This window comes from Amphibalanus amphitrite, unplaced genomic scaffold (genome assembly GCF_019059575.1).
Source record: "Amphibalanus amphitrite isolate SeventyFive unplaced genomic scaffold, NRLGWU_Aamphi_draft 001339F_arrow, whole genome shotgun sequence".
NCBI classification, from domain to species: Eukaryota; Metazoa; Arthropoda; class Thecostraca; order Balanomorpha; family Balanidae; genus Amphibalanus; species Amphibalanus amphitrite.
Window position 1 is genome coordinate 412 of NW_024882832.1, and position 27,893 is coordinate 28,304.

Below are 27,893 nucleotides of genomic sequence, written 5' to 3' on the forward strand. Positions count from 1 at the left end.
GTGCACGGCTCCTGGTCGACGGACTCTCTACCTGTGGAGCCATGACCAGGTGGGTCACCGGCGCGGGGGGCAGTGTGGGGCTGTGGGGTGCTGAGGGCTGCGAACACAGCAGAGCATCAGCCGCACGTGATGACTATAAAGGGTGGTTGAGTTGAGTCCCAGCCACCACTGGAACGGCGGAAGGTCGGCCATCCACAATATACATGGATGCAGGATGTGATATAGTATTCTAAAAACAACCTTTCCGTCGATCCTCAGGATAATCAAATCCTTCTCTTCCATGTCTCCACTCCCTGTTCCGGGCTGGACGAGCAACTTTATTCCTTGGTATTAGCTCCCTAAAGGAGCAAGCCCACAACCTTTCAAGGGTAGCTTTCAGGGGGCTGGGCGGCATGTCCTCGTGATTGGCTCAGCCCCGATGGATCACCAGAGCGACCGCTCAGACCAATTTCACTCCGTAGTTCCTATTATCCTTTCGGCTGTGAAATGGTCTCGTTAGACCGAAAGAGCCTGACCCAACAAAACAAACAAAATGCTCGAAAACATAGGGCAATGGCTCAAGTGCTTTACAGTTTACATCATGCTGGATGCCTCAGCAAAGTCGAGCACTGTCGGTTTCGAGAAATAAAAAAGTTCAAAAGTTCAAAACATCCTTGGGTACAAATATCCTTGTATACAGTCGCGATGGAGCATAATGAGTCAGAGTGGGGTGCCACGCTGGAGAGAGCAGCTCCGTTCATTTTGCTGTCAACTAGGTGTGATTTAAGATCACAAACATAAAACAACGGTTAATTAAAGACGCCTTATCTTGTTAACCGCGACCTGTTGAGGGAGGGGGGGCAAAGTCCTTCTGTGTTTTTTTCACAGATAAATAAAAACAAAACACCGCGATTGTTAGTTTTCCATTTCTATCTCCTCTGCGGTCATGCTTCAATGTCATGCACCTCCTGATGAAATTGGGTCCTATGTAGGTCATCTCAGGTCATGAGTTATAGAGGTCAAAATCAGGTCATATTCGTCCATTTTTGGTCGAAAAAGTTTAAAAGCAGATAGCAGGTGCCAAGCGATCTGCCGCATAATATATCATTTCAGTCATGAATGTGATGTCCAGATGCAAACATATGCTATTTGCCAGGACGTATTTTCATATGTTTTCCTCACATGAAGGGATTTGAAAATGTAAGGATAATAGACGCTGGTATCCGACGAATCTCCGTTCCGGTCAGACTCAGCCTTGAGAAAACATTATGCGTCAAATAATATTTTAGTTTGGTCCATGAACTCCTGAGCGTAGGAGTAAAAATGATAAACACACTGGTACCTACGGGTTACTGATAGTTTTGTTGCTAGCTTTACATGATTTAACTATGTAAAACCATGGTAAAGTCAGAGAGCCCATCCAGATTCCAGACCGCCCTCCATATTGCAGTGCAGGGACACTCAGGAACTTCATTGAGCTCTTTGTCAGCAGAAACATGTGCTGAAAGTACTACCATGGATGAGATAACACCTATTATCTCATCCATGGTACTACCTACCTTTTCTTTACAAACAAAACAGGTTCCAAAATGTAGCTTGAATAGATAACCACAAAAACTGTTGATATATTGCACCAGGCTGTCTGTTTTTTTCTTTACCTCTGCTCTTAAGAAGTGAGATCCCACGCACTATGGTGAGTGTGATTCTCGCTAGCTTCTGGGACGGAATAGAACAACGCTACGTCACCACCTGTTGCCCTGTGTAAAAACAAGACGTGCCCTCCAATGTGACGGAGCAGCCGAGCAGGCGGCATTGACACGACAGTTGACCCGGTTAGCTTGAAGCACTCCGCATCACGCTTAGTCAAAGAGCGGGTTGACCCGCGTGGGATCCTGTTCAAGTAATGCAACCCTTGGTGGCTAACTCGTCCTGGCCCCCTGACCCACTGACCGGACCTGGGACAACTCTACTTATCGCTACCCCAAAGAAACTGGACTCAAATGTCGATGAGGCGACTTGTCTAAAAACATGTATGTCCGGTGCACAGTGGGCCAGGCGCTTCAAAAAAGCGGAATTAAATCATTGAGCACAGCTGCGGTGCCAAAAACGATTCGTTACAGGGTAAAATATCATGCTAAAGCCGAATCCGATATCCATTTTCAAATTTGATTGGTTACGCTAGGTCACTGACCTATGACGTCATTATTTAATTTCTGCGCTGCACATATGCCTGGGACAGGCGGGCACTATGCCGCATTGGCCGCGCGTTTGCAGTCTTTTCGTGGTTTCAAGCGTTCAAACATGTGATATGATGTTGGTCCCATGCATTAGGGTGGGTGTAAAGGTTACCTGAAGGTCAGGTCAGGTCATTGACCTTCGATGACCTCGGTTCACTTTTTCGAGTTTTACATGTTTCTGGGCTAGTTTTGGAGCTGAATTAGAATTTAGGAACCATTTGAACATTTACGAAGTAGTTTTGGTGCCTTCGTAACATGTTACGAAGCTGTCAGAGGCGGGTTGACACCTACTACGAATACCCGGCAGGACCCATACTGGTTGACCTGACCTGAGCTGACCCGACCTGGCCTAAATGCATGAAGACATCATCTGTGATCAAAACTAACATGATATTCGTGATCAGCATCCCGAAAACCCCCTTAGCAGCCACACTATACGACGTTCTAACAGGTCCCGACTTTCGGCCATTGACCTGACCTCAGAGGTCACCATTTGACCTATGACCTTAAAACCGGGTACCGTTAGCTTTGTCTCGTGACGACCTACACGATGTTTTTTTTTCCGCGAGGCTCTAGCTCAATTAGGGGCCAAACGCGAGGAGGGTCGCATCCCCCTGTGCCGTCGAGGGATGCAAAACGGCCTATGCCGGCGAGGGTTAAACCCTTATTTGTCCATTTCGCGCAAAAATGCGCAAAATATTTGCATTGGGCAGCAAGCTATACACCTTGAGGAAAGTCAGGCAGCAAATATCTTCGTGTTGTTCGGTGACGTTTTCTTAATATCCTTATATAAATGCATTGCGTCGCTGCACTACCACGGTTCCGAACAGGCACTGTAAACCCCACCGCTACTAGTAAGCATGAAATAGTTCCCGGGAACTTGAGTACGAGAAACATGCGCAGAAATACCGGCTGTTTTTTTAAAGCTATTTTGTACGGAATAACTTTAATGATTTTACGCTGAGAGCTTTTGAATCGGGGGAACGGAATATGGTACACAGCAGTCATTTCCATCTCCAGTCGGTAAGTCCTACTTTGCGACGTTATAGCATTATCTGCCTTGACATTGGGGAAAGGAAACTTGCTTATTCGGAAACTTTGGACATTTTACAATACTCTATCCCATAATTACAGGAATTTCACCGAAGTTGATTTTCGACTTAATTCCGCTTTTTTGATGCGCCTGGCCCACTGTGCGGTGTAATGAACACTTGCTTTTGATGGTGCATTTTCATATGGGGATAAACGTATTTACTACATAGGTGGAAGTGCAACAAAACAGTTTAGACCTATGCAACACTATTGTCTGTTTAGTGTGACCCCTTCTATTCATCGTATGAAATTGCATAAATTCTATGAAAGCGCCTATTGTTATTATGTCCCATGTGTCTTGCTTAGACATGCAACTTCTGATTTTCCAAAGTGGAGTAGCATCTATTTCCGTCACTAAAGTGTTTCTTACCATTTCCCGCCAGACGTCACCCCTGACCCCCAAAAAAGTTCCCACTGCGAGGGCAGGAGGCTGCAGGAGGCTGCATTGCTTGCTTCGGTTTGACGATGTCGAACGTCACCTGGCAGGTTTTTGTTACTTATTGATCGGGGATTTGAAATTGTCATCATTTTCATCAGTGTTTTGGCTAAAATTAGCTTATGGGAAGCTTCTGTATTAGTGTTTACGGAACGTGCAATGTCACCCAAACCTCACGGCTACAGAAAGTGTTGAATTTTGCTGCACGTGTTATATCGGGGCGACGGAAGTTTGACCATGTGAGTGACGTGTTGCGTGACTTAGAGTGGCTATCGGCGCACAACATGTATACGTACCATGTGCTGACGCTCTTAAAACGCACGCTGGTTACGGCTCAGCCCGAGTTGCTCTCGGAGAATCTTGTGCGAAGAAGGCATGTACACCAAAGAGCTACGAGGCAGGACGACATGTTACATGTTCCCATGATAAAGTCTGAGTCCGGGAGGAGACGATTCCTTTTCGCTGCAGCAACGGCTTTTAATCGACTGCCTCCAAGCATGCGTGATCTGGACATGAGAGCTTTTAAAAGAGAACTTCGTCGGCATTTGCTGCAGCAACAAAGGAACGATCGTTAGCGGCGCCTAGTGACGACACTTATGTGATAGTGTGGTTGTGAGATTGGTGGGGGAACGAGGGCGTATGTATGTATGTATGTATGAATGTTATGTATGTGTGTCATCCCGACAACCACTATTTTATTCTTTGACTCTGGCACTAGAATAGCCACACAAGTGTGGAGTGAGCCAATGACGTGAAATAAATAAACTTCTAGGATAGGCAAGCTATGATGATAAGCTACCGATGATGATAAAGCCAGGATATCAAGGATGACGACATTTACGTCAAGTGTTTATTATTAGAATTCACAGCAAATATATGTAAAAACTAGCCACCATTTCTAAGGCGGAACTAGGCTATTGCATGGCTCACAAGGCCACGGCCTAGTTGTGTAACCTATTCATGTGTTTCAGAATGTGTTAGCATAACAAATTATTGATTGCAGCGTACCAATCAGTTTATACCACTCTTATCGTAATGCGGAAATACTCATCACGGAAACATTCATAACTAAAGATAATTCGTATGTCCGGCCACCAACTCCTCCGTCTTATCTTCACTTACCACCTAAATTCCGCCCAGCCCATCCATCCATTCCACGATCCATCCATCCCACGACCCATCCATCCATTCCACGATCCATCCATCCATTCCACGATCCATCCATCCCACGATCCATCCATCCATTCCACGATCCATCCATCCCACGATCCATCCATCCATTCTACGATCCATCCATCCATTCCACGATTCATCCATCAATTCCGCGATCAATCCATCCATTCCAAGATCCATCCATTCCAAGATCCATCCATCCATTCCACGATCTATCCACGATCCATCCATATGACTTATCATTGACATCCGTATATTCCACGATCCATACACAGAGCAGCAATTATTGATTTTATTTTAGTGCGGTGCAATATGAAACTGTTCATGTGTGACTATGACAACTTTATCTAACACTTTTGAAGTTCATCTTGTGTTAGCCATGATTTCGAGACCAGCTGTCCATTAGCGAGTCGTAAGTTTCCGTCGGCAATCCTCGGCGTGTGTCTCTACACCGATAAGGGGGAGGGGCAGCGCTCAAAATACGATCTGCACTCTGCAGTCGCTGGTCAACCCCGACCTCTGAGGTCGCTTTGGTCTGAGGTCAGTCGAAACCCACCGCTGCGGTCAGCGGTCAGCCGAAATCAGCCACTGCGGCCTCAGCAGCCAGCCGAAATCAGCCACTGTGGCCTCAACAGACAGCCGAAATCAGCCACTGCGACCTCAACAGACAGCCGAAATCAGCCACTGTGGCGCGGACGGCAGAGACCCCCCCCCCCTTCATGAGGGTGTGGCCCGGGTCCGTGTATCCAAACCGGGTCACCAGACCCCCTAGGTCACGGCCCCCCCCCCCCCCTCACGGGTCACGGCGGTCTGGTCGTGACTGGCGCCACCCCCGGAACACCGGCCTCCAGCACGGCGGCTCGGACCGTGAATTGTCGGCTGGCACATAGCACACACGATAAAGTGGTTAGGATACACAGCTGGAATAGCGTATATAGCGTATATGTGCGGCAGTACAGGAAGGGTGCAAGCAAATCTTTGAGAGCGTATCTCAACTCCCCAGTACCTACGCTGCAGTGACAATGCAAAGTACGCGTGTCATTCAGCGTACTCTAGCGAAATAGCATGCCATTTTATTTTGGCAAGAACGGGAGCGGAGCTGATCACTAATATTATGAGCCACTTCACCAACAGCGCACGATTTTCTTATTAATGTCACATCGCAGTTAGGTGTAGCGCAGTAACAATAACATAACAATAAAAGTAATATAACAAAGTGTAGCAGATAATAAAAGGGCTGAATGTTTACCGGTTGAAAGGCTGCTGCCATGGCCGACCAGGCATTGATCTGGGCCAAGGCCGTTAGACGTGGCGATAATCGATAAAGCAGCACGTATGTCGGCCTTAGACGATATATACCGCCGTGGCAATGTGTAGCAGCGTGTTTTCAGAGTTGACGGGGCAACAGGTTTACGAGAAATCCTATTTTAGCGTAATGAAGCGTCTTCGAAGCCTTTGATTCTAAGTTAATTGTTGGTTGCTTTTCTTTTTATGCGATAAAAACGATAACGTTTCGTCAACTTTGAACGTTGCGGGAGGGGCAAAATTTCTTATCCCACGATCCTCCAGTAAAAGATTAGAGAGGTAGCTGGCATGGATAATATTTACCTTCTGTGTATCGGAATGCAGCCGTTTAGCTCATAGCTCGGACTGCAGCCGCGACGTGTTGTCACAACAGAGCGGGAAAACAGCGTCAGCGCGCAGAGGCTGAGTCAGATCAGATACCAGAGCCAACGCGAACTCCGGGCACACTAACGAGTAAACGAATGGCCATTCAGGTTCACAAACAAAACCGTCGCACGACTTTAGCTGCAGGTAGTGAAGCTAGGCCGAGACCTTTGAGGAGGCTAATTGGCCCCGTTCAGATCCGCTACGAATGCGGTTTCGGTCTACCGACCCCAGTCGAAATCAGCAAGGACGATCTTATACACAGTAGTTTCCTAAAAGGCTCAAAGCCTTTCTTCCTGACGAGATTTTAACGGGCATACTGGATACTCTAAAGTCTAAGGCATACTGGAAGATGCAAAACGTATTGTTTATCGATTCATGCCTATACTTTTCTACATGTGCTTACGCTTCAGAAGCATTTTAAGTAAATAATTACATGATATGCTTGTGCTATATAATATGCGGTGCTATAAGAGAAATGCCGCGTTTCTTGAGCCATCCATAGCCATTGGGCTTTACTGTCGGGTTTTAGACATGCTTTGTTTTCCGGGGTGTGGAACGTACCGCGTCACTCTTTGCTGTGTGACAAATCGCGCGGCTATTCTTGGACATTGACACATACCACGTTTCTCTCGAACCGTGTGACGGAGCGTAATGCTCTCAATTACACTTGCAATGCTTTGACCGCGGAACGACATAGCGCCCTACCGCATGCCGAATGTTCAGTCACCGAGGCCGCGACCTTGGTCACACAACACAGATAAATGGGTCGTGACACTCTACATTGTTACGTGCCGAAACAATGTCGGACCTCCAGTGCTGCTTCTCCTCCCACTTCTCTGCCTGCCATACTGCATATCCGACGTCGTTGGTGCAACCATCTTCCAACGTCTTCACAGAAGATAGGACCGCTGATTGCTGGACTTATTGTTTGGCTTATTGTTTGTAAGGCGTAAAAGAAAAGGCTTGGCGCCAATGTTTTCGCCGCCAGCCCTGTATCCACAGCCGTTCCTTTCAGAATTGACCTCACCATCGCCATATCACTGAACTGCGCTTCACACCAGCTAAGTGAGACGTATACTAGCGCGACAAACCTGTTCTCTCGCTACTGACCATCCCGTCCCCACCCATTCAGTGCGCAGACTGACTAGCACCCCTGAGAACCCTGGCATGCCATCCCCACTGGCGGTATCCGCCCGGCGTGCCCGGCGTGCCGGTCACCTGCAGTGGATGGCCAATAAGCGACACATTGTGAAAGCGCGTTGTCAACAGGCGCGGGGAAGAAAGTGAGAAACAAAACCTGGCCCGGCATGCCGGCAAAGGCAGTTGGTCGTACTGTGTGATCCGGATCCCAGTTTTTGCCCTGATGTCAATCCATAAGCATCTCTACTTGATAGGCGTATATACAGTCTCGGCTTAATGGGCATGCTGTTGGATAGATTACAGCTCTGGTTTTTGCTCAAACTAATTAGAATATGTGTGTGGAGTGCAGTTTCTCAATATCATTCGGCCATATCTTCACAGCAATCAAAACAATCCATAGAGTTGACTTTCAGCATTGAAACAGCCAGAATAGATAAAGCATTTTATGACACTTAATCGCGCAAATAAGACATTGGATGCGTTGGAAGCAATAAAAGCCCAGATGTGTGCCTGCTTCCATCATTGTGCTCCGTCAATTACCCTTTTGGTTTATATACGCAGCCACAAGTCATCCATAAGGCACACATACGGATCGGATAACATTAGATTGGAATGCTGAAACATGCACTGAAACATATGACACGTCATGGTACCGGTCAAGCCAAGTTTGAACAACACCCGAACTTCATCGAGGGAGCCAATGTTCTTACATATACTCGCATACCGCACACACCTGTAGCATACCGGTTGTCTAGCCGACTTTAAAAAATAGTTACGTCTCCCCGATCAGTGTTACATGAGCGTTTGCTTTGCTACAAATCCGGTATGTGTTGACAATTGTTCCCTTTCCAGACGCCAGCGTTTTTAGTTTTGTGATGTTGTCGGCTAGCATGTACATTGAACTGTTCGATACTGTATCCAGCATGTCAACACATAACAGTAGCTCTACAAAGTTTTATCGAACACCATAAAGACGTAAGCTTACGACACTAAATAGCAAATCCATTTTTTAGCAGCCCAGAAAAAATGTTGTCGCCTAGGCTCGAATTTTCGTTGCTGGCGATATCGATATCCGGAACCTTGGAACCCCAATTCACTTCTACCTCGCCCGGCCTCACCGACCCCGCAGCGGCCCTCACTGGGTGTGGTCGTTTCCCGTTCCACCCCTCCACCCCCTCTCCTTCCCTCCTTCCCCCTCTCATGGCATGACCTGCAACTGCTAACCGGAGGTCAACCGGAGCCTGCTAATCGCCGACAGTGGACCGGAACAGGGAGTCGATTCTGGAAACAGGGCTGGCCTCTCCGGCAGTACGAGATTTAACGGTTCTGTTCTCCCCTGGTCAGTGGTCAGCACCGGGCCCCTCCTCTTTCTCTGCTGCCTACGAGTATGACATATGACACCAGATACTCCCCTCCCCCCCCCCCCCGTTTGCAGTGCAGTGCAGTGGTGCACGTAGTGCGCACATTGCTGCAGGAAAGTCCAGGATTAGCCATTGTTTCGAATCGGTCGTGAGTTCGGTCTAGATCGGTGTTTACTATGATATAGGCTGGAGCGTAACATTGTGGTAGGTTCTTAGCAAACATAAGACTCGTGTCACGATACGCCGAACGTGAGAGCAATGTTTACAAATAACCTGCACTAGCTTATGGAGAGAATGCACATTGCACAAGCTGAATCCGAATATGTTATGCTTATCCACTGCCGTCTGCGTCTCGGCTAAACCCTTATCCAGAAGACAGGTCCAATGTTGCGCTAGCTACGCAATGTTATTTTGGGACCTTATCGTATCAATTTCGCTATATTGGCGTTGGACTGGGCCCTGAAACGCTTGAGATAGGTAGGTACAGCTCTCGCGAGATTAAGCGGTAGGTTTTGCACTTTTACATTTCCGGTTATATCTCAGAAACTAATCGATCTACGATGAAGCCATTTTACACGGTCATGGCCGGCTTGTTACCCAACAAGTCGATCGCATCTTCAACACTTAAAAGCTTAAGACGACGAAGATGTAGCCTGAAGTACACTAAATTTTCTAGGTGCAAAACCTACCGCTAAAACCCGCGAGACCTGTATGTACGTTATGAGACACACCCTAGTCTACAGTTTATTTAGGTATCATCAACCACTAACGGCTGCAACATCTTTTGACTTTGGGAGCATTTTCCTCATCCCACCTAAGTTGATTCGCTATCGGGCTGTCGCCACGTGTGCACGACTTTATAAATTTGTCGTCTGATCTCAACTATCATAAGATATCTTTTAAAAGAAACTAATTGTAGGTACTTGTTCGAAGATGTTCTTCCACTGAAAAAGTGCTACATTTCTCGGTATCATAACGTCTTTGTTGAAGTGGTTTGGCGTGAATAAATAAAAGAATAAGGTAGGGGGCAGTGAAGTAAAATACTCTATGCCGATTTTTCCGCATCTACATATGGCTTCAGTCTTCAATAATGTTCCAAACATTCAGAACAAAAATGGATGGAATCAATGAAATTAGTGAGAACTAAAAACGAAAAGATTTTCTTTGAGATCATGCAAGTAAATTGTTGAGATTTTGGCAAACTGTTTTTCCCCGTTTCATATAAAGGTAAAGTCGGCTATCATTCCAACTACTGATTTTCACAAGGTGTATTTCGTGTATTTCTCTTTCATGACGATGTGTCGCTTTTTACCGTGCGACTGATGTTTTATACGTTGATGGTACAGTCGGGTACAGGCGTTGATGGTACAGTCGGGTATAGCCTGAACGATAGTGACTCTATCCATCGGTGCCTCAGCGCTCGGGCAGAAGCCACCTGGCGCCCGTATAGACTGTGCCGCTTCACTTCAGTGTCAAGCGGCACAGCCTATCTACGCCTTACGACACCGGGCCGAGTCGCAGGATGAGTTTCACCATCGGTTTCAGGATGTAATTTTTCATTGCGAGAAGAATTGGTATGATTAGGATGCGCCTCGCTCTGTGAGGAATGGGGGAGAGGCTCGAGTCTTCCCGGCCAAAAAGCCGGAGGGGATCAGCCCGCTCGAGCCCCCTGGCTCCCGCGCCTGGTAGAGAGTTCCTATCCATCAAACTGCAAACTGTAACAGACTGTACCTCCTCCATTTCTGAAATCATCCACATGCCTCTACCTAGTATATTGTATTGTATTGTATTTACATCTGAGAGCGATCCACATACAAAGTGCGTGGCGATTACTGCTCATCTGATGTGCATCTGATCATCTCCTCTGATATCTCTGATGTCTCTGATATCTCTGATATCTCTGACGTGTCTGATATCTCTGATGTCTCTGCTGCGCCAGATTACTGATCCTGCTGATTGGCCTGCTGGCTGGCTCGGTCCGCGCCAGTATCGATGGCTTCAGCGGCTTCAGTTCCATCAGCTCAAGGTAAGCAGGCCCGGAAAGGTCACAACATGCAAACGGAACATTAACCACACCGGTAATGGCCTGGGCGGGGCTGGACACAGCTGATCAGTGAAATGAATCGAAGCTGGGTATAGGTAACACTTTTAGGTACACGATGACTTTCCTTTAGTGCTTTCCAACTGATGCGTTCTTGTACGTTTCAGCTGCAATTAACCACTTGTTTCCACTTTTAGCTTGATTTTGTTAACAAATAGTAATGAAAGCTGCCGCCATAAGGTATTTAGGTTCCGTTCGCAGCTAGTTATCATTACCTTCGCTGTTCATATCATTATCAGCCTACTCGCCTACTCGTACAATTCGAGTTAGCCAATAATGAACACTTTTGTTCGTGTGGTAAGCATACACTTAAAGTGTGTCTTTTTTCCAGCTGTAACTTACTTACCCGCTGTTCTCCCCGCCCCCAGTGTCATCCACCCGAGCGGCCCGGGCGGCGCGGTGCTGCCGGCAACCGGTCCAACCCTGGTGCCTCCCGGGCACAGTACTGTGCCCCCACCCGGTGGCACCGGTGCCCACTGTGCCCTGGCGGTAACGGCAGCCGGCGGTCAGTCGTCTCTGGTGGACCACACTCGTAACGTTCTGCTGGGTCAGAGGTAGGTGCAGAGGACGGGGAAGCAGATCAAGATCCCCGGTGTGAGAGAGGGGGTGCAGAAAGACGAAACCGGTGGATACTGGATGGATACAGACACAGTCGTTCTTCCCAACTACCGTCCTCTCGCCATCCCTTTGAGGCCCAGGTTATGCGGTCGTCCACTTCACAGCCAGAATGATTAAAAAATTAAAAGTCGAATAGAATCTTTAAACTGAAAAACTTGTGTTTCATGATGAGATTACTGAGTGTGTTTCGTACGCGTAAGATTAATCACTCAGTCGTATTGCTTTCGGCAATCATTCGAGATGTTTACGAATAAAGTCAAAATATTCAACAATTTTTTAAATTCTGGTGACGGCTTTCGCTCATCCTTCACTTTGCAAACGGTCAATAAAGAATATTTCTAACCCTCCATACTCCTCAATATGAGCCCCCCCCCCCTCAGCGGTCCGAGCCACATCGGCGGTGGCACGTGCATCACCTACGAGGCGGTGAGCGCTGCGTTCGAGCAGGCTGCGGCGCGCTACCAGCTCCAACCCCAGGCCGACTACAGTGACGTGGAACAGCTCGGTCTCCTCGGCGAGGCGCTGACAGAGGTGGCCGCCTCGCTCGCCCACACGTGAGTGTGAAAAAAAAAAAACGGGGACTGAGTTCAGAGTTGACCCGGGAGGGTACCCACGAGAGGTCCAGATTGTTTTTCATGGTGTCCGCACTGAAAACAATTTAACCCAAGGCCGGCGAGTAAACCGGTGTTTCACGGGTACCCCTATCCGCAACCATTTTTAACCACCCTCCCAGGAGTAGTGCTAGGTCCCATTGCGGTGTAGTCGTACATCCTCTGAGCGGATATAACCGTTGTCAGCGAACAAGTCCGCTGAGAGGAGGGATGACTACACTGCAATGGGATCGTACTGTACTCCTCGGAGGGTGGTTAAAAATGGTTGCGGATAGGGGTACCCGCGAAACACCGGTCTACTCGCCGGCCTTGGGTTAAATTGTTTTCAGTGCGACTTCCCATTGTTAGTTGTTATCAGTCCTTTTGGTGTCATTCTTGTTCAGCTGACCTACTAACTATCGATGACTACCTCAACAGTAGCTCCCCGCTGACCGATGCCCCTCCTCCCCAGATATAACCTGCCCCGGGAAGCTATTCTGCACGGCCTACCTTTGATCGACACCTACCAGACGAGTATCGCCGCCTTCTGCCCGTCCCACCTGAGCGCCGGTCTCCAGTGTGAGGTATCCCGGTACCGGACTATTGACGGCACGTGTAACAACCTGGACAACCCCACGTGGGGAGCGGCGCGCACTACCTTCCGACGCCTGCTGGCGCCGCACTATATCGACGGTACGGTGCATGGAGGGGGCAGATGGGGAGAGGGAGGGAAGAGAGGGTGAGGAAAGGGGAAAGGATGGTAGAGAGGAGGGAAAAGATGCATGGAGATACAAAAAGGGAGGAAATGAGAAAAGGGAGAGAGAATGAAGGAGTAAGAGAAGAGAGCGAGAAGAGAGATAGATGAGAGAAAGACAGCGAGAGAGAGAGAGAGAGAGAGAGAGAGAGAGAGAGAGAGAGAGAGAGAGAGAGAGAGAGAGAGAGAGAGAGAGAGAGAGAGAGAGAGAGAGAGAGAGATAGGAAGGCAGAGGAAGGCAGCTGCAGCACAATAGTGCCTACATTCGTTTTTTTATTTTAGAGGAGAGCTTAACTGTTAGTTTCCAATTGAGTATCACATAGTTTTTTGATTTGCTAGTGATCTCTTCCTCCTTTCATCTCTCCTTCCCTCTCTCATTTCTCCGTTAGAGTCTGCTCTCTTATCAACAATCAAATATCTTCCTCCATACCCTTCCCCACAGTTTCTCACCAATCTCTCACCATGCCTCCCCCCCCCCCCCTTGTCAGGTGTTTCGGCTCCGAAGGACGTTTTGGCCGGTCTGCCGCTACCCAGCCCTCGCCGAGTCTCCGGTACGCTGCACAACGACCAGGGTCGCCACGACCACGCCGTCACCGTGATGCTGGTCGCCTGGGGTCAGATGATCGACCACGACATGACCTTCACCGCCGAGGTCAAACCCAAGGAGATAGGTCAGTGACGTGGTGGGACTGGATATGTTGTAGATACAGGTGGGTATCTGTTTCTGCGACCTAGCTCCATTTCTCGTGATCAGATGTGCATAATAATCGACAGAATGAAACCAAATTTGCATTTTCGAAGTTTAGCAGTGATTCAACATCTTCCAAACTCCAATAGATTTGTTTTATTTATATAACTCAATGGTGTTATTATTACGCCTGATTTAGCCATGCAACTGTTAAAAAGTCCCGCAATCATGGAGATTGAGAATCGGATTATATCGTAAAAACGATTGAAAGTCTAATCAATATGCGTTCCTTTTCAAACTATAGAAGACATCCGTCATTACAAGCATTAGCATCACTCCCACGTAGGTAGCTAATTAACCTCTTTCAGCTAAGGTGCTAAGCCCACAAAAGAACACAAATAAGTTCTACGCTCAAAACAAAGGTTCAATTGCAGGAGGGCATGCATGCGCGGACATGCGTGTGTAGTGTGTACCCTGCGCTGCCACGAGCGGACAATGCCCGTTCAGTGACCCGCCCGTGCCACGTGCAGTTAACACAGAGAGGAAAACCCCTCACTTTCCTCTCTCCCTCTCCAAACAGCGGTTTGTCTAACCAGCAACAACCTGGGTACGTGATAAACATGGATATCTGACATTTCTTCCGGATATAATGCTCTTAATCTTGTCACGAATCGGACTAGTTAATTTTTCTCCAGTTGTATTGCTTGTGTGAGCTTTGTGAAGTGCTCGGAGGCAAGGAAAATGACCGTTGGTGGAGGAGGTATCTGGTGTATGAGGTGGTTGCGGATATGACAATTTGTGTAAACAGAGGTGAAACGGTGGTTTGGATCACTGGTAATTGAGCGCGCACAAATTTCCCAGAAATATTGGGACTTATAAGACGTGGCATAACCAATCCCATCGTTGCCGTCATTTAACGCCTACGGCTATTTTGGTCAACATACAGCGTGTATCTCCGCTGTTACAGATAAGGGTCAACGCTGCTCCGAGCTTGTCAATCCCTTTTGCTCACCTCCACCCACCCCCTCCAAAAAAGAAAAGAAAATGATGACGAATTCACCACATATGGTTGACTGGCTTAGTGGGTGACGGAATGATTTGGAATAAAAAACATCGTTAAATGAAAATAGGCATAGGCCCACTATTACCTTGTGATAGTGTTTTATAACTATATGCTCTTCAACTTACCTAGCCTTTCTGCCTTGTTTTTCCAATACATTTACATGAATTATTATCGATTTTGCGGCATTCTTTACCTAAGCGGTCCCATACCATGTCTGTCTTATTTGCATCACAGACATGTAACGCAATTTTTACCTTTCGGGAAAACGGGTGTCTCGTTAATAAAATCAGCGACGCAAGATTCATCACAACGTAAAAAAACTAGCGACTGTATCAACCGTATACATAGCAACAGATTAACATGCTAATCCCTGTAAGACTTCCCGGTAAAGTTGATTTAGTTTCACCATTATCTCATTAAATGTTGCGATTTTGCCGCATGTTTGCGCCCGTAATATGTGGTTTGATAGCATGACGTCATTACGCAAGTCTGCGTATGAATGCAGCATGGACGGATGTTGGTAGAGTGAGCGGCAGCTTAATTAAGCAGAGATTCGAGAATCGACAATTCATTGGACTTCGCCAATCCTTCAATACCTAAGCGCTCTGTCATTAGCATCAAGGGGCTATTTCATCCACGTACATATATGTAGTAGGGTAGGGTGGGGTAATTTGAACATGTGGGGCAATTTGAACATAGCGTGAATAACACAAAATTACGGAAAATCCATAAGTGGCATGCCAATAAGACCAATGAGGGAAATTATCGTAACTAAATGGGCTATCATATGAACGGTGTTTAAAGTTTCAGGAAATGAAGATCTTGACGCACAGTGTAAAAAATCGATTTCGCAAGGAAACACGCCCAACAACACGTCGTTGCAACTTCCTTGCAGCGCAAAATCTTGCATTGCTAGCGCCCAATACGCAACGGCTTTTGTTGTACAATGACCTAATCAGTGCCTTCAATCCCATAAATTTGATTTTGAACCATGTTTTTAAAAATGGCAAAATAGCTTTTAGCGTGGGGATGCGTGGGGTAATCTGAACATAGTGTGAGAATTTCAATGAAGACAGGGATAACTCCGAAAAAACAACACACCCAGTTTTTTTTTGCCAATATTTTCGACCCAAAGCAGTAGCAGATAAGTGCTGCCAGTTTTAGAAAATTTCCGTCTAATATCCGTCTAGTGTCCGGCATTTTCGTTGATTTTCCGTCCAAAAATGTTTAAGTCAACTATTTGTCCAAATATGTCCGAATATTACGCAGCTATCAACACTCAAAACCCGTCATTTAAATTGCTTATCATGTAATTTTACCAGCCGAAAAGTGAGTTCATTATATTGAGAGCTTAACAAGCTTTCCATTCGCCAAGCAATGCTACGCACGATTACTTGATAAAAATGCTTAAGTGTAGCAGGCCATCGTCCAATGTTGTCCAGACTACTATACCTTTGTGCAATCAATTCCGATTGGACATTATAAAGAATCGAAACTCCGAATGTCCAGGTTCCGATTGGCACCACTATAACAGATGAAATAAGGTTTGGGATAGTTTTTATCGAACGGAGATGATAGACGTTCTGTAAATGGAAGAGAGGCGAATTCTGTCAACTGACCGGTGTGCAGCGTGCAGATGTTGATACTCTACAAGTGTTATTTTTGTTGTTGTGTTGATTTTTCAAATGAAGGTGCGTTTATAATTGTTCTGCCTATTCGTTTATGGGTCAAACAGCATCGGTGCTGGCGAGGCTATCGTTTTTATGGCAGGTACAGGCAGTATGTTCAAATTACCCCACGGTGGGGCAATTTGAACACACCGTGACTTGGTGGAGAAGTGATGCTATGCTATTCAAGGTATGCTCGGCTCGTCCAAAAATGAGGCTTGCATGGTGAAAGCAAGTGACACATGCGCTACTGAAACAGTTTTTCTTCATCCAGGGTTGAGCTGGAATTTGATACAACGGAGAAAACGTAAAAATATGTTCAAATTACCCCACACTACCCTATGTACATCAGCCCTTTAACCCTATTCCTGGCGGGGGGGGGGGCCTCAGGACCCCCCCCCTGAGGTTTTTTGGTTATATCTCCCAAACGCTTTGAGCTAGGAAGCTTAAATTTTCTGACTTTTCCTAAAAGGCTTTTACGCAACATTTCTGAAAATTTTGAGTTGATCTGACCTCAGGTCAGGTCACCAGAGGCGGTTTGGTGACCCTACCTCAGAAAAGTTTGCAATAACGCCAGAGCTAGAGTTTTTGACCGATCAATTTCTTCTCTTCAGGCTTTAGTTAGGGTACCAGTATGTGCAATTTGTATATCTCAGAATTTTCATATCTGTGACCTGAGGTCACGCCAGACTCGTGACCTTTACATTGCAAGCCTATGGGAAAATATTGAAACGCCTCCTGCTTCGTGTAAACGAGTCAAAACCACCCAGTTCTTTCAGTATTATGGAAGATTATCTCATCAGTGATGATCCTGGTGCCGCTAATTGACAGGGGCACCGGCAAAGGTCATCTGAGGTCATGTGACGCCATAAATCGTTTTTCTGTCAATAAATCACGCCATGATGGTGCTAAAGACTTGTAAGTTGTAAGTGGTACCAAACTGCTCGCCTGGTCAAGGCGCGTCGTTTGGTATGCAGCATGACCATACCCCACAACCTCATCGATGAATGACCTGACCTTGACCTCAGGTCAAATTTCAAATTGACCTGTGAAGGTCATCACATACTTATTTCGCATCGCCTTGGCGAGAGCAACAAAAATGTATGGGTTTTATGTCTCTATGTTTCTTAGTTTAAAAGTTATATAGGTAACTAATTCCAAAACATTTTATCGTTGATGACCTCTGGTGACCTCAATATTGACCTGACCTGAAAATGTTTTAAGTAAAAGTTGTAGATCTTTAAACGACCTATCAAACGCCGTTCGCCGTTTGTCGCTGCGATGTGTAGTTTTTGAGATCTGAAGGGGGGGGCCGAATCGCCCCCCCCCCCCCGCCAGTTTCTTGTCCCGGCGGAGCCCGCCAGGAATAGGGTTAAATATTTTTTTAGAGTTTAGAGGCTATGAGCTTACATACATCGCTTACCCTTCGCTGCTCGGTTCTGCCTTTCAGCGTCATTATTACAGCGTTGCGGGTCTAATGAGGGACCTTCGCCACTCCGTGACTGACTGAATAGCCGTTACGGGCGGCGGCCGGGTGTGGTCGACGGCGCGGAGAGACACTCACGACTGTCAGGGGGGCTGACAGAGCTCCCTCGGGGCCCCTGTGACCGTGATCGGGGCTACACCCGTCCTTGGACAGGCTTACATACATACATATCCGCTGCTGATCGCCTGCTGATGTGCCGGCTTTTTGTTCTTAACCCTCGCCCGCACATGCCATTTTCCCATCCTAGAACGCACATGGGGGGGGGGGTGCCACCCCCGCGCCATTTCGTTCCTGTTGGAGATAGAGCTTAGCAGTAAACACCAAAAAGATTCTTTGGGAAGAGACGAATCCAATGATACCCAGATTTACCTTCTCAGGTCAGTCATTGACCTTCCAGGTCAGGTCAAACTAAAAAATGTTGCTGTTTTGGGTCACCGTTGGATATCAAGTGCGCTGCTTATCAAATACCGATGACGATGCTGTTTTCTGGTGCCAAGCCAGCTAGAACCTCTTTGTCACACTATCCGACCAGAATTTTGCTGCTGAGGTCATTTCAGGTCAAGTTAGGTCAAGGTCAATTATATGTGTTTGTATGTCTGTGTGTGTCTGTGTGTATACTGATGTGTGCACCGATTGTTTTTGGGGGTCCATATCACATGAAATCATGATCTGAGAAGCTTTTACCAAAAATGCAGTCAAAAAACTTCACAAAAAGTAAATTCAGCTTGCCTAAAACGCAATTATCTTAGATGACCTAGGTTGACCTTGACCCTGACCTTGACCCCTGTACATCGTCGAACAACATGTTCCATGATAGGTGGGAGGTAAGACTGGCAAAAAAGGCCGAAATCAGGGTGTCAAAAGCTCACAAGGCCCATGGCAAACGCAAGATGTTGAGAATTGGCCATTTGGGCCATGACATGACCTGAAAAACAAAGTCATATCTCCGAAACCAACAATCACAGAAACTTGAAATTTTCAGTGGACATCAAGAAAGGATAGACGAGCAGCTATACGAAAAATCAGCCTTCTAGCTCTAAAAATGCTGAGTGCAGAGCAGAAAGACTGCCTGGGGGGTGGCAACCCCCCCCCCCCCATGTGCGGGCGAGGGTTAAGTAACTGAAGACGGAACGCTTTCCGACTTACCTGAATTGTTAACAGGCTATTATTCTATATCACAAAACATGCTTGCAAATGGTTATTTCTTGATACGAATATCATTCTGCACAAAGTATATGTCAGTTTTTGTGCAGCACTAAAAAGGTGCTGTTACTCGTAGGTGTCTGACAGCACTAAAACACAAGGTCCGACGCCATTGACCTGTATCTGTCTGATGGTATTATCTCAGAGTTGCCAGGAGTCTATGACCCTAGCAAGGCCGGAGCTAGATGCTTCCACGCCCGCCCACTGCTTTCCTCATTAGCCGCTATCGCTACCGATTTGAACGGTTCACTTCCTTTTTTATAGCAATACCCCTGTCTCTAAATTACCTATAGAGTATGGATGGTCGGACTGGCTGCTGCAATTTGGCTGGAGTTACCCAGATTGCTATGTAGTATATTTCTTTTAAGCCGATTTCTTCGGCTAACAATTCAATAACGCTTTTCATATGAGGAATAAATCAGCTGACCGCTATATGCAAACGTTTGCAAACTGTTTGAAACGAACTGACGTGTGATGTATCATTGTAATGATAAATACAGTGTGCCGCCATCATGAAAAACATAACCAGTGTGATGTAACACATTGTAACGTAACACCCCGTGACGTAACACCGCCGTGACGGCCGCCTTTTCAGGCCGTAACGGTCGACCCAAGATGCCCGACTGCTGTAACGACCCGCGTCACGCCGACAATCCGCTCTGCTACCCCATTGTCATCCCGGCGGAGGACGAGTTCTACGGCCTCTACGGACAGCGCTGTATGAACCTGATCCGCTCGCTGGCCGGCGTGCATAACCACTGCAAACTAGGTGAGAAAGGCTCCGATGCTATGCAATGTATGTAGGTGATTACTTAGTTGTGATCTAATGGATGGTCTCAAAGTACTATAAAAAAAACATCTGCAAAACTGTTTGCGCAAGAAATGTCACCTTGCTTGACATCCAGTCTTGACTTGCTCAAATGTATGGGTGACGTGTACCTCTCCTTTTGAAGACACCCGTGACCCGACTGCCCGACTTACCACGTGATCTGTGCGCCTCCCCAGGACCCCGTGACCTGACTAACCACGTGACCTGTGCGCCTCCGCAGGCCCCCGTGACCCCATCAACACGGTCACCTCCTACCTGGACGCCTCGTTCGTGTACGGCTCAGACGAGGAAACTGCCCGCCGCATGCGAACCTACCAGGGCGGTCTGCTGAAGACGCTGCCCGTGTTCCGCGAGCTCGGCCTCAAGGACCTGCTGCCGCCCAACCTGCACGCGCCCGACGAGGGCTGCATTCGGCCCTCCAATGACATCTTCTGCTTCGACGCAGGTACAGGGTGCTAGGTCTGGTACTGATATGCTGGTTTTGGCAATGATGAGGATGACATGACATTAGTGCTATTCTACGAGTAAAGGTCAAACATGTTTCAGTGTAAATCAGTAGGTAGTGTAGTTTTTTTTTCTAAATGCAAACTCTTGCCATTTAGCAGCATTGTTTATGTCCAAAGCACGACGGCAGCTGTGTTTGCCCGAATATCAAAGTATGCCAGCTCGTATGCTGGATAAGTATCGCTTAATATTCACCTAACGACATCTTTGCCCCCAGGCGATAACCGAGTAAACGAACAGCTGGTACTGGCCACAATCCAGACGTACTTCGTCAGGGACCACAACCGGATCGCTACCGAGCTGTCGATCATCAACCCGCACTGGGACGACCAGACCCTTTACCAGGTGGGAGAGAGGGGCACAGTGTAATGTTAAACCGTACTGGACGACCAGACCCTTTACCAGGTGGGATGGGACACAGGGTGTTGAACCGTACTGGGACGACCAGACCCTTTACCAGGTGGGATAGAGGGACACAGTGTAGTGTTAAACCGTACTGGACGACCAGACCCTTTACCAGGTGGGAGAGAGGGGCACAGTGTAGTGTTAAACAGAACTGGGACGACCAGACCCTTAACCAGGTGGGATAGAGGGGGCACAGTGTGTTGAACCACACTGGGATGACCAGACCCTGTACCAGGTGGGAGAGAGGGGGCACAGTGTAGTGTTAAACCGTACTGGGACGACCAGACCCTTTACCAGGTGGGATAGAGGGGGTGTTAAACCGTTTTGGGAAGCCTGTATCAGGTCAGAGTGCTGTTATTTGGGGTAGATGATACTGGGTTGTCATTCGATGCTTACACGCTACATCAGATTTGGACCAGGGGGCACAGAGGTCCTTCAGACCTGTGCATTATCCCTCTTTAGCTTAACTGGCCTGGAGCCTGGAACTGCGGCAAGGACCTTTTTCCGATGCGTGGGCCAGGAAAGTGATTTCGGCGTTTTCAGTTCTAATTGCTGACGAAGCGCTGATTTGTTTTCAGGAGACCAAAATGATCATGGCGGCTCTGTGCCAGCACATCACATACAACGAGTTTCTGCCGATGGTGCTGGGCAGGGAGGTCATGGAACGCGAGAGCCTCATCCTAGGAAAGGTAATGGAAATGGGTGAGGGGCCGAATATGACATTTGTGCTCCTATACCTATTCTTTCCATGATACCTGCAATACGGGAAAACTTGTCACAAATAATCAATGATCTAGTAGGGTAGCCTGGGGCATTGGGCAAGACGCCCCAGATAATTTATTTTGCTACATAACTTTTGTCCCACATAACCTGGAAGGCCAAATTTGTGCTCAATGCGTTCTTTGGACATTTTACTTTAAATTCCACCCCTCAAATTCATTCACTTATGGATCGGACTCCCAGCTAGGAAGTGGTTTGTGATTTGTGAAGCAACTGCAAATAGGGCGTTTTGCCCCAACCCCAGGGCAAAACGCCCCACGACCTGGGGCAAGAAGCCACATACTCTAGAGGCATGGCACTGAAGTTAGCACCTTCCATCCTATCAGGTGTTCAGCTACGACACTATTGTATGAGCAGGTTTTTCACCTGCCTCATAAGGCCAAATAATAAATTATTGCAATGCAAATGTTAACAAAATACTTCCTTTGCCATCCAGTTGCTGAGAAAAGTAAAAATAAATGCACAGAAACATACCGTTCGCCAGCTACCGAACATTAGGAAGTGGGTAGTCCGAACAACACATGAGGTAAAACGCCCCATGGGGCTTTTTGCCCCGCGACCTACTGGGGCGTTTTACCCCATCACGTAGTTCGGTCAGAGAGCAACGCCTTGCACTCCAGGAAGACATAATTTAACACGAACCAACCCGGCATTATAAGCGTTAGACAATAGTTGTTCAAAATACATAAAAGTCGTTAACCTGATGTGGACGATAAAAGAACGCCATGATGCATAATCTGACAACAAAACATAAAAATCACTCTAAAAACACATTTTTGGCTATATTTCCCTAAAGAGTCATCACAATTTATTTCCAGTCTGCTCATATAATGATTGTGTAGTGCACGTTTTATAGAAGAGAAGATGTTTCCCCAGAACCTTGCCAGTTCCGAGAAACATCGGTGAGGCGTTTTACCTCGGCGGGGCGACTTGCCCCGGTCTACCCTAAATTTATCTTGGGAACAATATTTCATGGTGACGTGAGTCAGCATTTGCAAGCCACTACCACTATCCACTCCTCTTCCAGTACAACCCTCGTAATGTTACCTTTCCACCCCTCCTCCCCACCACAGGGCTACAAGTACGACCCCACGCTGGAGGGCAGCACGGCTCTATCGTTTGCCACGGCTACATTCCGGTTCGGCCATTCGCTGCTGCCGGCCGTGGTCGAGCGCTGGTCGGTGAGCAGAAAATACATCGGTGAGTCGTGACCGTGACCTCGTGGGACAGTCACGGAAAGTCGGCGCATACCACGGAGGGGGACAACACCCGTGCAGACTGCACAGGACTGGCGTGACATGAGGGAGCGGCGGGGGAGGGGGGCTGCTGGTGATCGGTATTTACTGTTTACCCTCACGGTGCTTATCAACCGCTACTGTTTCAGTAGGTAATTTTATTTTTTATTTATGTTAAAAGTTGTCATCATTGTCTTTCTGTCGTCTCCACATGAACGATGTGTTCCAAAATAAATGCTGAGCTCCCGGCCGTTTGACTTAAAATCTTACACGAAAATTAATAAACCCGTAAAATCTTTCGCTAAGGACAGGCCGACTTTCAAAACGTTGCTCATGTTTTCGCTACAATTTTCGTGCTTCCTTCCGACAGACGCATGTAACTCACAAATCCACCCTTCCCCCTCCGACACTCATCTAACCCCCTAACCCCCACCCCTCCACATCCGATACCCATCTAACCCCCTGACCCCCACCCTCTCCCCCTCCGATAGGCTCCCGTCGACTGAGCGAGCTGCTGCGCCAGCCTTACGACATGTACCGGGGCGGCTTCATCGACCAGTACGTCATGGGGCTCATCAACCAGGTCGCCCAGGCCATGGACAACCTGGTCACACAGGAGGTAAGAACAGCCCACAATATTCGAGGGAGGAAGTGAAGGCAAGAGAACATTCACATTCGTATTGCGATTCATTCCTTCCATGATATGTACTAGGGTTGACTATTAAGTAATGGAAGTGCCCTAAGCAATTAAACGTTATTGCACGTGCACATATTTTTTGGGTGTCATTTCATGCGCCGATGTTTTTTCTATTCAATGGTGAAGACCACATGTCCTTAGCTACTTCTTGCTCCAAGCTATCGTCGTTTTCCCAAGAGACCACCCGAACCTGCGGCGCACCATGAAAAAGGAGTCTGGCAATGGCCAAATTCGCGCGCCAAGCGCCACCGCGAGGTCATCAGAGCTTATTGGCTTATTGTTATGGCTACACAATGGACAATTGCTATATTTTCATCAAAAAATACACATAGGCACGATAAACGACAGCATACACTACTCCACATTATCGCCTTCAAGCATCACACACCGTTCCAGCCTCGTCTTGACCCACTCCTGGAACGCCGCCAGAAGACTGATCGGTGCTTTCTTTCTCAAACCGATGAAACCACCTACATATCGTCTGTGGGGAGGCTGCGTCGCTCCATACACTTACAAAAGAAATTTTCTGATCTTGGTAGGCCGTTTCCCTACGACAAACTGAGCACTAATGACCTTACACTCGGCGCTGGCGCGCGGTTTTGGCCATTGCCAGGTGGTGCGCCACAGGTTCGGGTGGTCTCTTGGGAAAACGACGATAGCTTATAGCAAAAAGTAGCTAAGGACATGTGGTCTTCACCATTGGATAGAAAAAACATCGGCGCATGAAATGACACCCAAAAAATGTGTGCACGTGCAAAAATGTTTAATTGCTTAAGGCACTTCCATTACTTAATAGTCAACCCTAGTACATACATTGTACATAGTTACTTGCAGTAGATATTTTCGCAAAAAAGTAGATGTTTCCGCAACTTATGCTTATAGCAAATGCATAAAAGCAAAATTGGGCACATGTTTGCATAATACTGAAAAAAGCATCTATATTTTTGTCATTTTTATTTTTTGGTGGCTTGCATGATGTCATAGCATATGGCACTCTGCACCGTTTCGTCACCTTCTGCTGGGTCGCCAGTGTCACAGTGTATAAGCTATTGTATGACTGTGCATTGTGCTGCATTGAATCAAGAGAGAGCGACGTGTGTCCCGCCCGGTCACAGTAAAAACTGCCCCCCCCCCCCCCCCCCCGGCCCTGTTTATGACGAGCGTCCATCGCGGACGTTGGTATCAGTGTGGTGGACGGCCAAAAACTAACCGGTTGCGTCCGCAGGCCGGCAAAAACCAAACTTTGCCAGCTGTCGCTTCTGTCGCTTTGCGTAAAACAATAGTATCTGGCCTGATAACTATGTCAGTGATAACAAAAGATGTTCGCTTTTCTTTACCTGCCACGATCTTGTCTTTTAATGACTTGAACGGTAACATGCTGATAATTTTTCGTTATCTGGGGGCGGAGTTATTTGCTTTCTAAACTTTCGTTCTGGCATTTTATATGAGGGAAAACTGATGTGAATGAGGTTCAATAAAGTTTGACGGTTATATGATAGATACATTTTCTTTTTACATATAAGTGATATATAAGCTGTAAGTCAAGAACATGATTTTGCATGCCCTTCGATAATATGTGCTCGCTTTCTTATTACAAGCTGGCTCGGGAATCTCAAACATAGCGGCCATGACCCGCTGACACCGACCCCCCCCCCCCTCCCCCGAAGACGGGACTGTGACCTTGTGACCCCGATACCCTCAGGTGACCAACCACCTGTTCCAAATGCCCGAGAACCGGTTCGGCATGGACCTGGCCGCTATCAACATGCAGCGGGGTCGCGAGCACGGCATCCCCGGCTACAACGACTACCGCGAGTACTGCGGACTGCCGCGCATCACAGACTTCAGTCAGCTGCACGACCTCATGGTCAATGACACGGCTCTGGGCTACCGGGCCATCTACAGGTCAGCGCCGTGAGGCATTCTGGGTAGTTTGTAGCCGCATGTCGCTAGCTGCCGCCTGCCATGTTTGGTGTGATTGAAAAGTTTGAAGATGTATTCTCTATTTCAGTAAGTGTTGATCATGCCACACAGCCTCATATCAAATCGCCATAACAAATGACTTCGGCTGTCAGTGGGAAATGTTCCTGTTAGTTATATAGAGCTGTCCCTGTTGATTTACGCAATTTAACATAAACAAGACACACCCTGTTCTCCTTTTTCGCTGACCGCACCTGCACCTCCGGCAGCCACCCGGACCACATCGACCTATGGTCGGGGGCGATCTCTGAGCGGCCGCTGGCCGGCTCCATGGTCGGTCCCACGCTGGGCTGTTTGATCGGCGAGCAGTTCAGGACACTGCGCTACGGCGACCGGTTCTGGTACGAAAACCATGGCTTCCCCAGCGCCTTCACGCCAGGTGAGGGACAGATGTGATCACTTGTCACTTTGTTGTGATAGAGGTGATGGCTTGTGAGTCGGAGTAAACCCGACTCATTGCGGAATGAGGAAGCTGATGACATGTTTTATCATGTTAAACTCGGCATTTTGTATTTGTATTTATACTTTATTTGTTAACGAAATAGGTCTCATAGCTCGGGTTTGGTATTCGACTGACATAAGAACTTTTTCGCAGAACAAATTGGGGAGATCAAGAAGATGAAGCTGAGCAGCATCATTTGTGACAATTCGGACCACATCGACCACATTCAGCCTTATGTGATGGTCCTGTCTGATCCAGAAATGTGAGTTGACCTCGTAATCAAAACTGTAACGAACATTTGAGAAAAGTTCTTTTCAAGCATAATTACTTAGAAATAAAATTATTCGAAACTGACGATATTACGTCACTTTGCATACCTATGTCATAGATATCCGTTTCTTGAAGCATACTTGTTTGTAATAGCTGCACCAAAAAGTTCGACTGTGTTTATTATTATCAATCCCCTGCGCCATGCAGTTTAATCCCACGGGCTAGTGCGTTACCCGATGCCTGTGAGCGCAACCTCCCTCCCTCCGCCTCTGATCTCTCCCTCTCTCCCCTCTATCTCCGGCAGTAACCCGCTGGTGCCGTGCGCCACTCTGCCCCGGCTTGACCTCAGTCTGTGGAGGGATCTGGGCGCCGCCGGACACGGCGAGTTGCTGCGCAAGAAGAAATAGGATGTCTGAGAGTGTCAATAGATGGCTGTCTCCCTCTCCCTTTCCCCGCTTCTGCTACTGCTGCTGCTGCTGCTGCTGCTGATGCTTCTGTCGCCCCTGCCGACGCGTAGTGTTGTCTTTCTGTGATAAGTCGCTCCGTTGCAGTTTCCGATATGTTTCTAAAGGCGTTGCAGTCTCCACGATACTTTTCTTCATGTCCCGGCATAGTGCCTATTTGACAATGAATTTCGCAGGATTGCGAATCAAATTTTGTTTTTCCGTTGCACTTCAAACGGATCGCCTGTGAATATTGTTCTACTTTTCATCGCATTCTTTGTGAAATGTTTTCTAATGTTAGGTAAGTAATGGTATGTTCTTTACACAGATATTTGCGTGTGTGATCATACCGCCATGGTTTGATATCGGTACCTATACCAGACATTTCATGCTATTTATCTCATGTTCTGAGCGATGCTGTCGCTATCTTTGAGGCACACATGTGTTATTTTCTTTCCTTGCACAATCTGACACGTATGAAAGGGGAGAGGGATCAGACTGGATGATGTGGGCAGGGAGCGTGGGATTATGAGAAAGTCTGGAAATGCGCTGAAAGTCATCGAGGTATGAAGGAACGGTGTCTAGTGACGAGAGATTGATAATGCTCAACCATACAATGAAGTGGGTGACACCAAGGCTGGTACACATCTGTGAATATTAACTTGAGATGCCAACTGACGTGAGATAATTATGACATAATGTATTGCCGCTTGGAATGAGATTGGAACTGGAAGTGACAGTGTGACGGCTAAATACAGTATTCATCGAACGTTTTTGTTCAGAGTGACCGAAATCCTTACAGCATTGTGAAGATATATTGGACAAAGACGACTTCTTATGTAGAGTGGATTATGGTCTATGGTTGTTATCGAATTGTTTGCCTTAAAGGAAATAGTTCACTTTCACGAAATTATTTTTTTTGCAACGGATTTATGATTTTTTATGTTCAAAATAATCAGCAAAGAAAATAAAACCTTTTTTATAACAAAATATTATTTTCTATATTTTGATATAGGAAGAACTTTTCAGTTTCTGTAAGGCACACGCGA

General features: G+C 47.2%; 1 protein-coding gene across 1 annotated transcript; it reads left to right on the forward strand.

Moving 5' to 3' along the window:
* On the forward strand, window positions 1-27,613 carry LOC122372280 (peroxidase-like). Its single transcript, XM_043349270.1, has 16 exons — window positions 1-49; window positions 11,029-11,115; window positions 11,559-11,744; window positions 12,189-12,362; window positions 12,871-13,091; window positions 13,641-13,823; window positions 19,855-20,028; window positions 20,309-20,533; window positions 20,810-20,937; window positions 21,576-21,686; window positions 22,851-22,977; window positions 23,504-23,631; window positions 25,412-25,614; window positions 25,899-26,068; window positions 26,285-26,393; window positions 26,706-27,613. Exons 1-16 carry the CDS (start codon window positions 42-44, stop codon window positions 26,806-26,808), a joined length of 2,337 nt encoding a protein of 778 aa, XP_043205205.1. The 5' UTR covers window positions 1-41; the 3' UTR covers window positions 26,809-27,613.
* Window positions 27,614-27,893: the final 280 nt, after the last annotated feature.

What these genes read in the sequence shown, in the direction of transcription:
- LOC122372280 (XM_043349270.1), top strand. An exon ending in GCATAACCACTGCAAACTAG is followed by an intron (nt 20,029 to 20,308) that starts GTGAGAAAGGCT and finishes GCGCCTCCGCAG; the next exon opens with GCCCCCGTGACCCCATCAAC. An exon ending in CCCCAGCGCCTTCACGCCAG is followed by an intron (nt 26,069 to 26,284) that starts GTGAGGGACAGA and finishes ACTTTTTCGCAG; the next exon opens with AACAAATTGGGGAGATCAAG.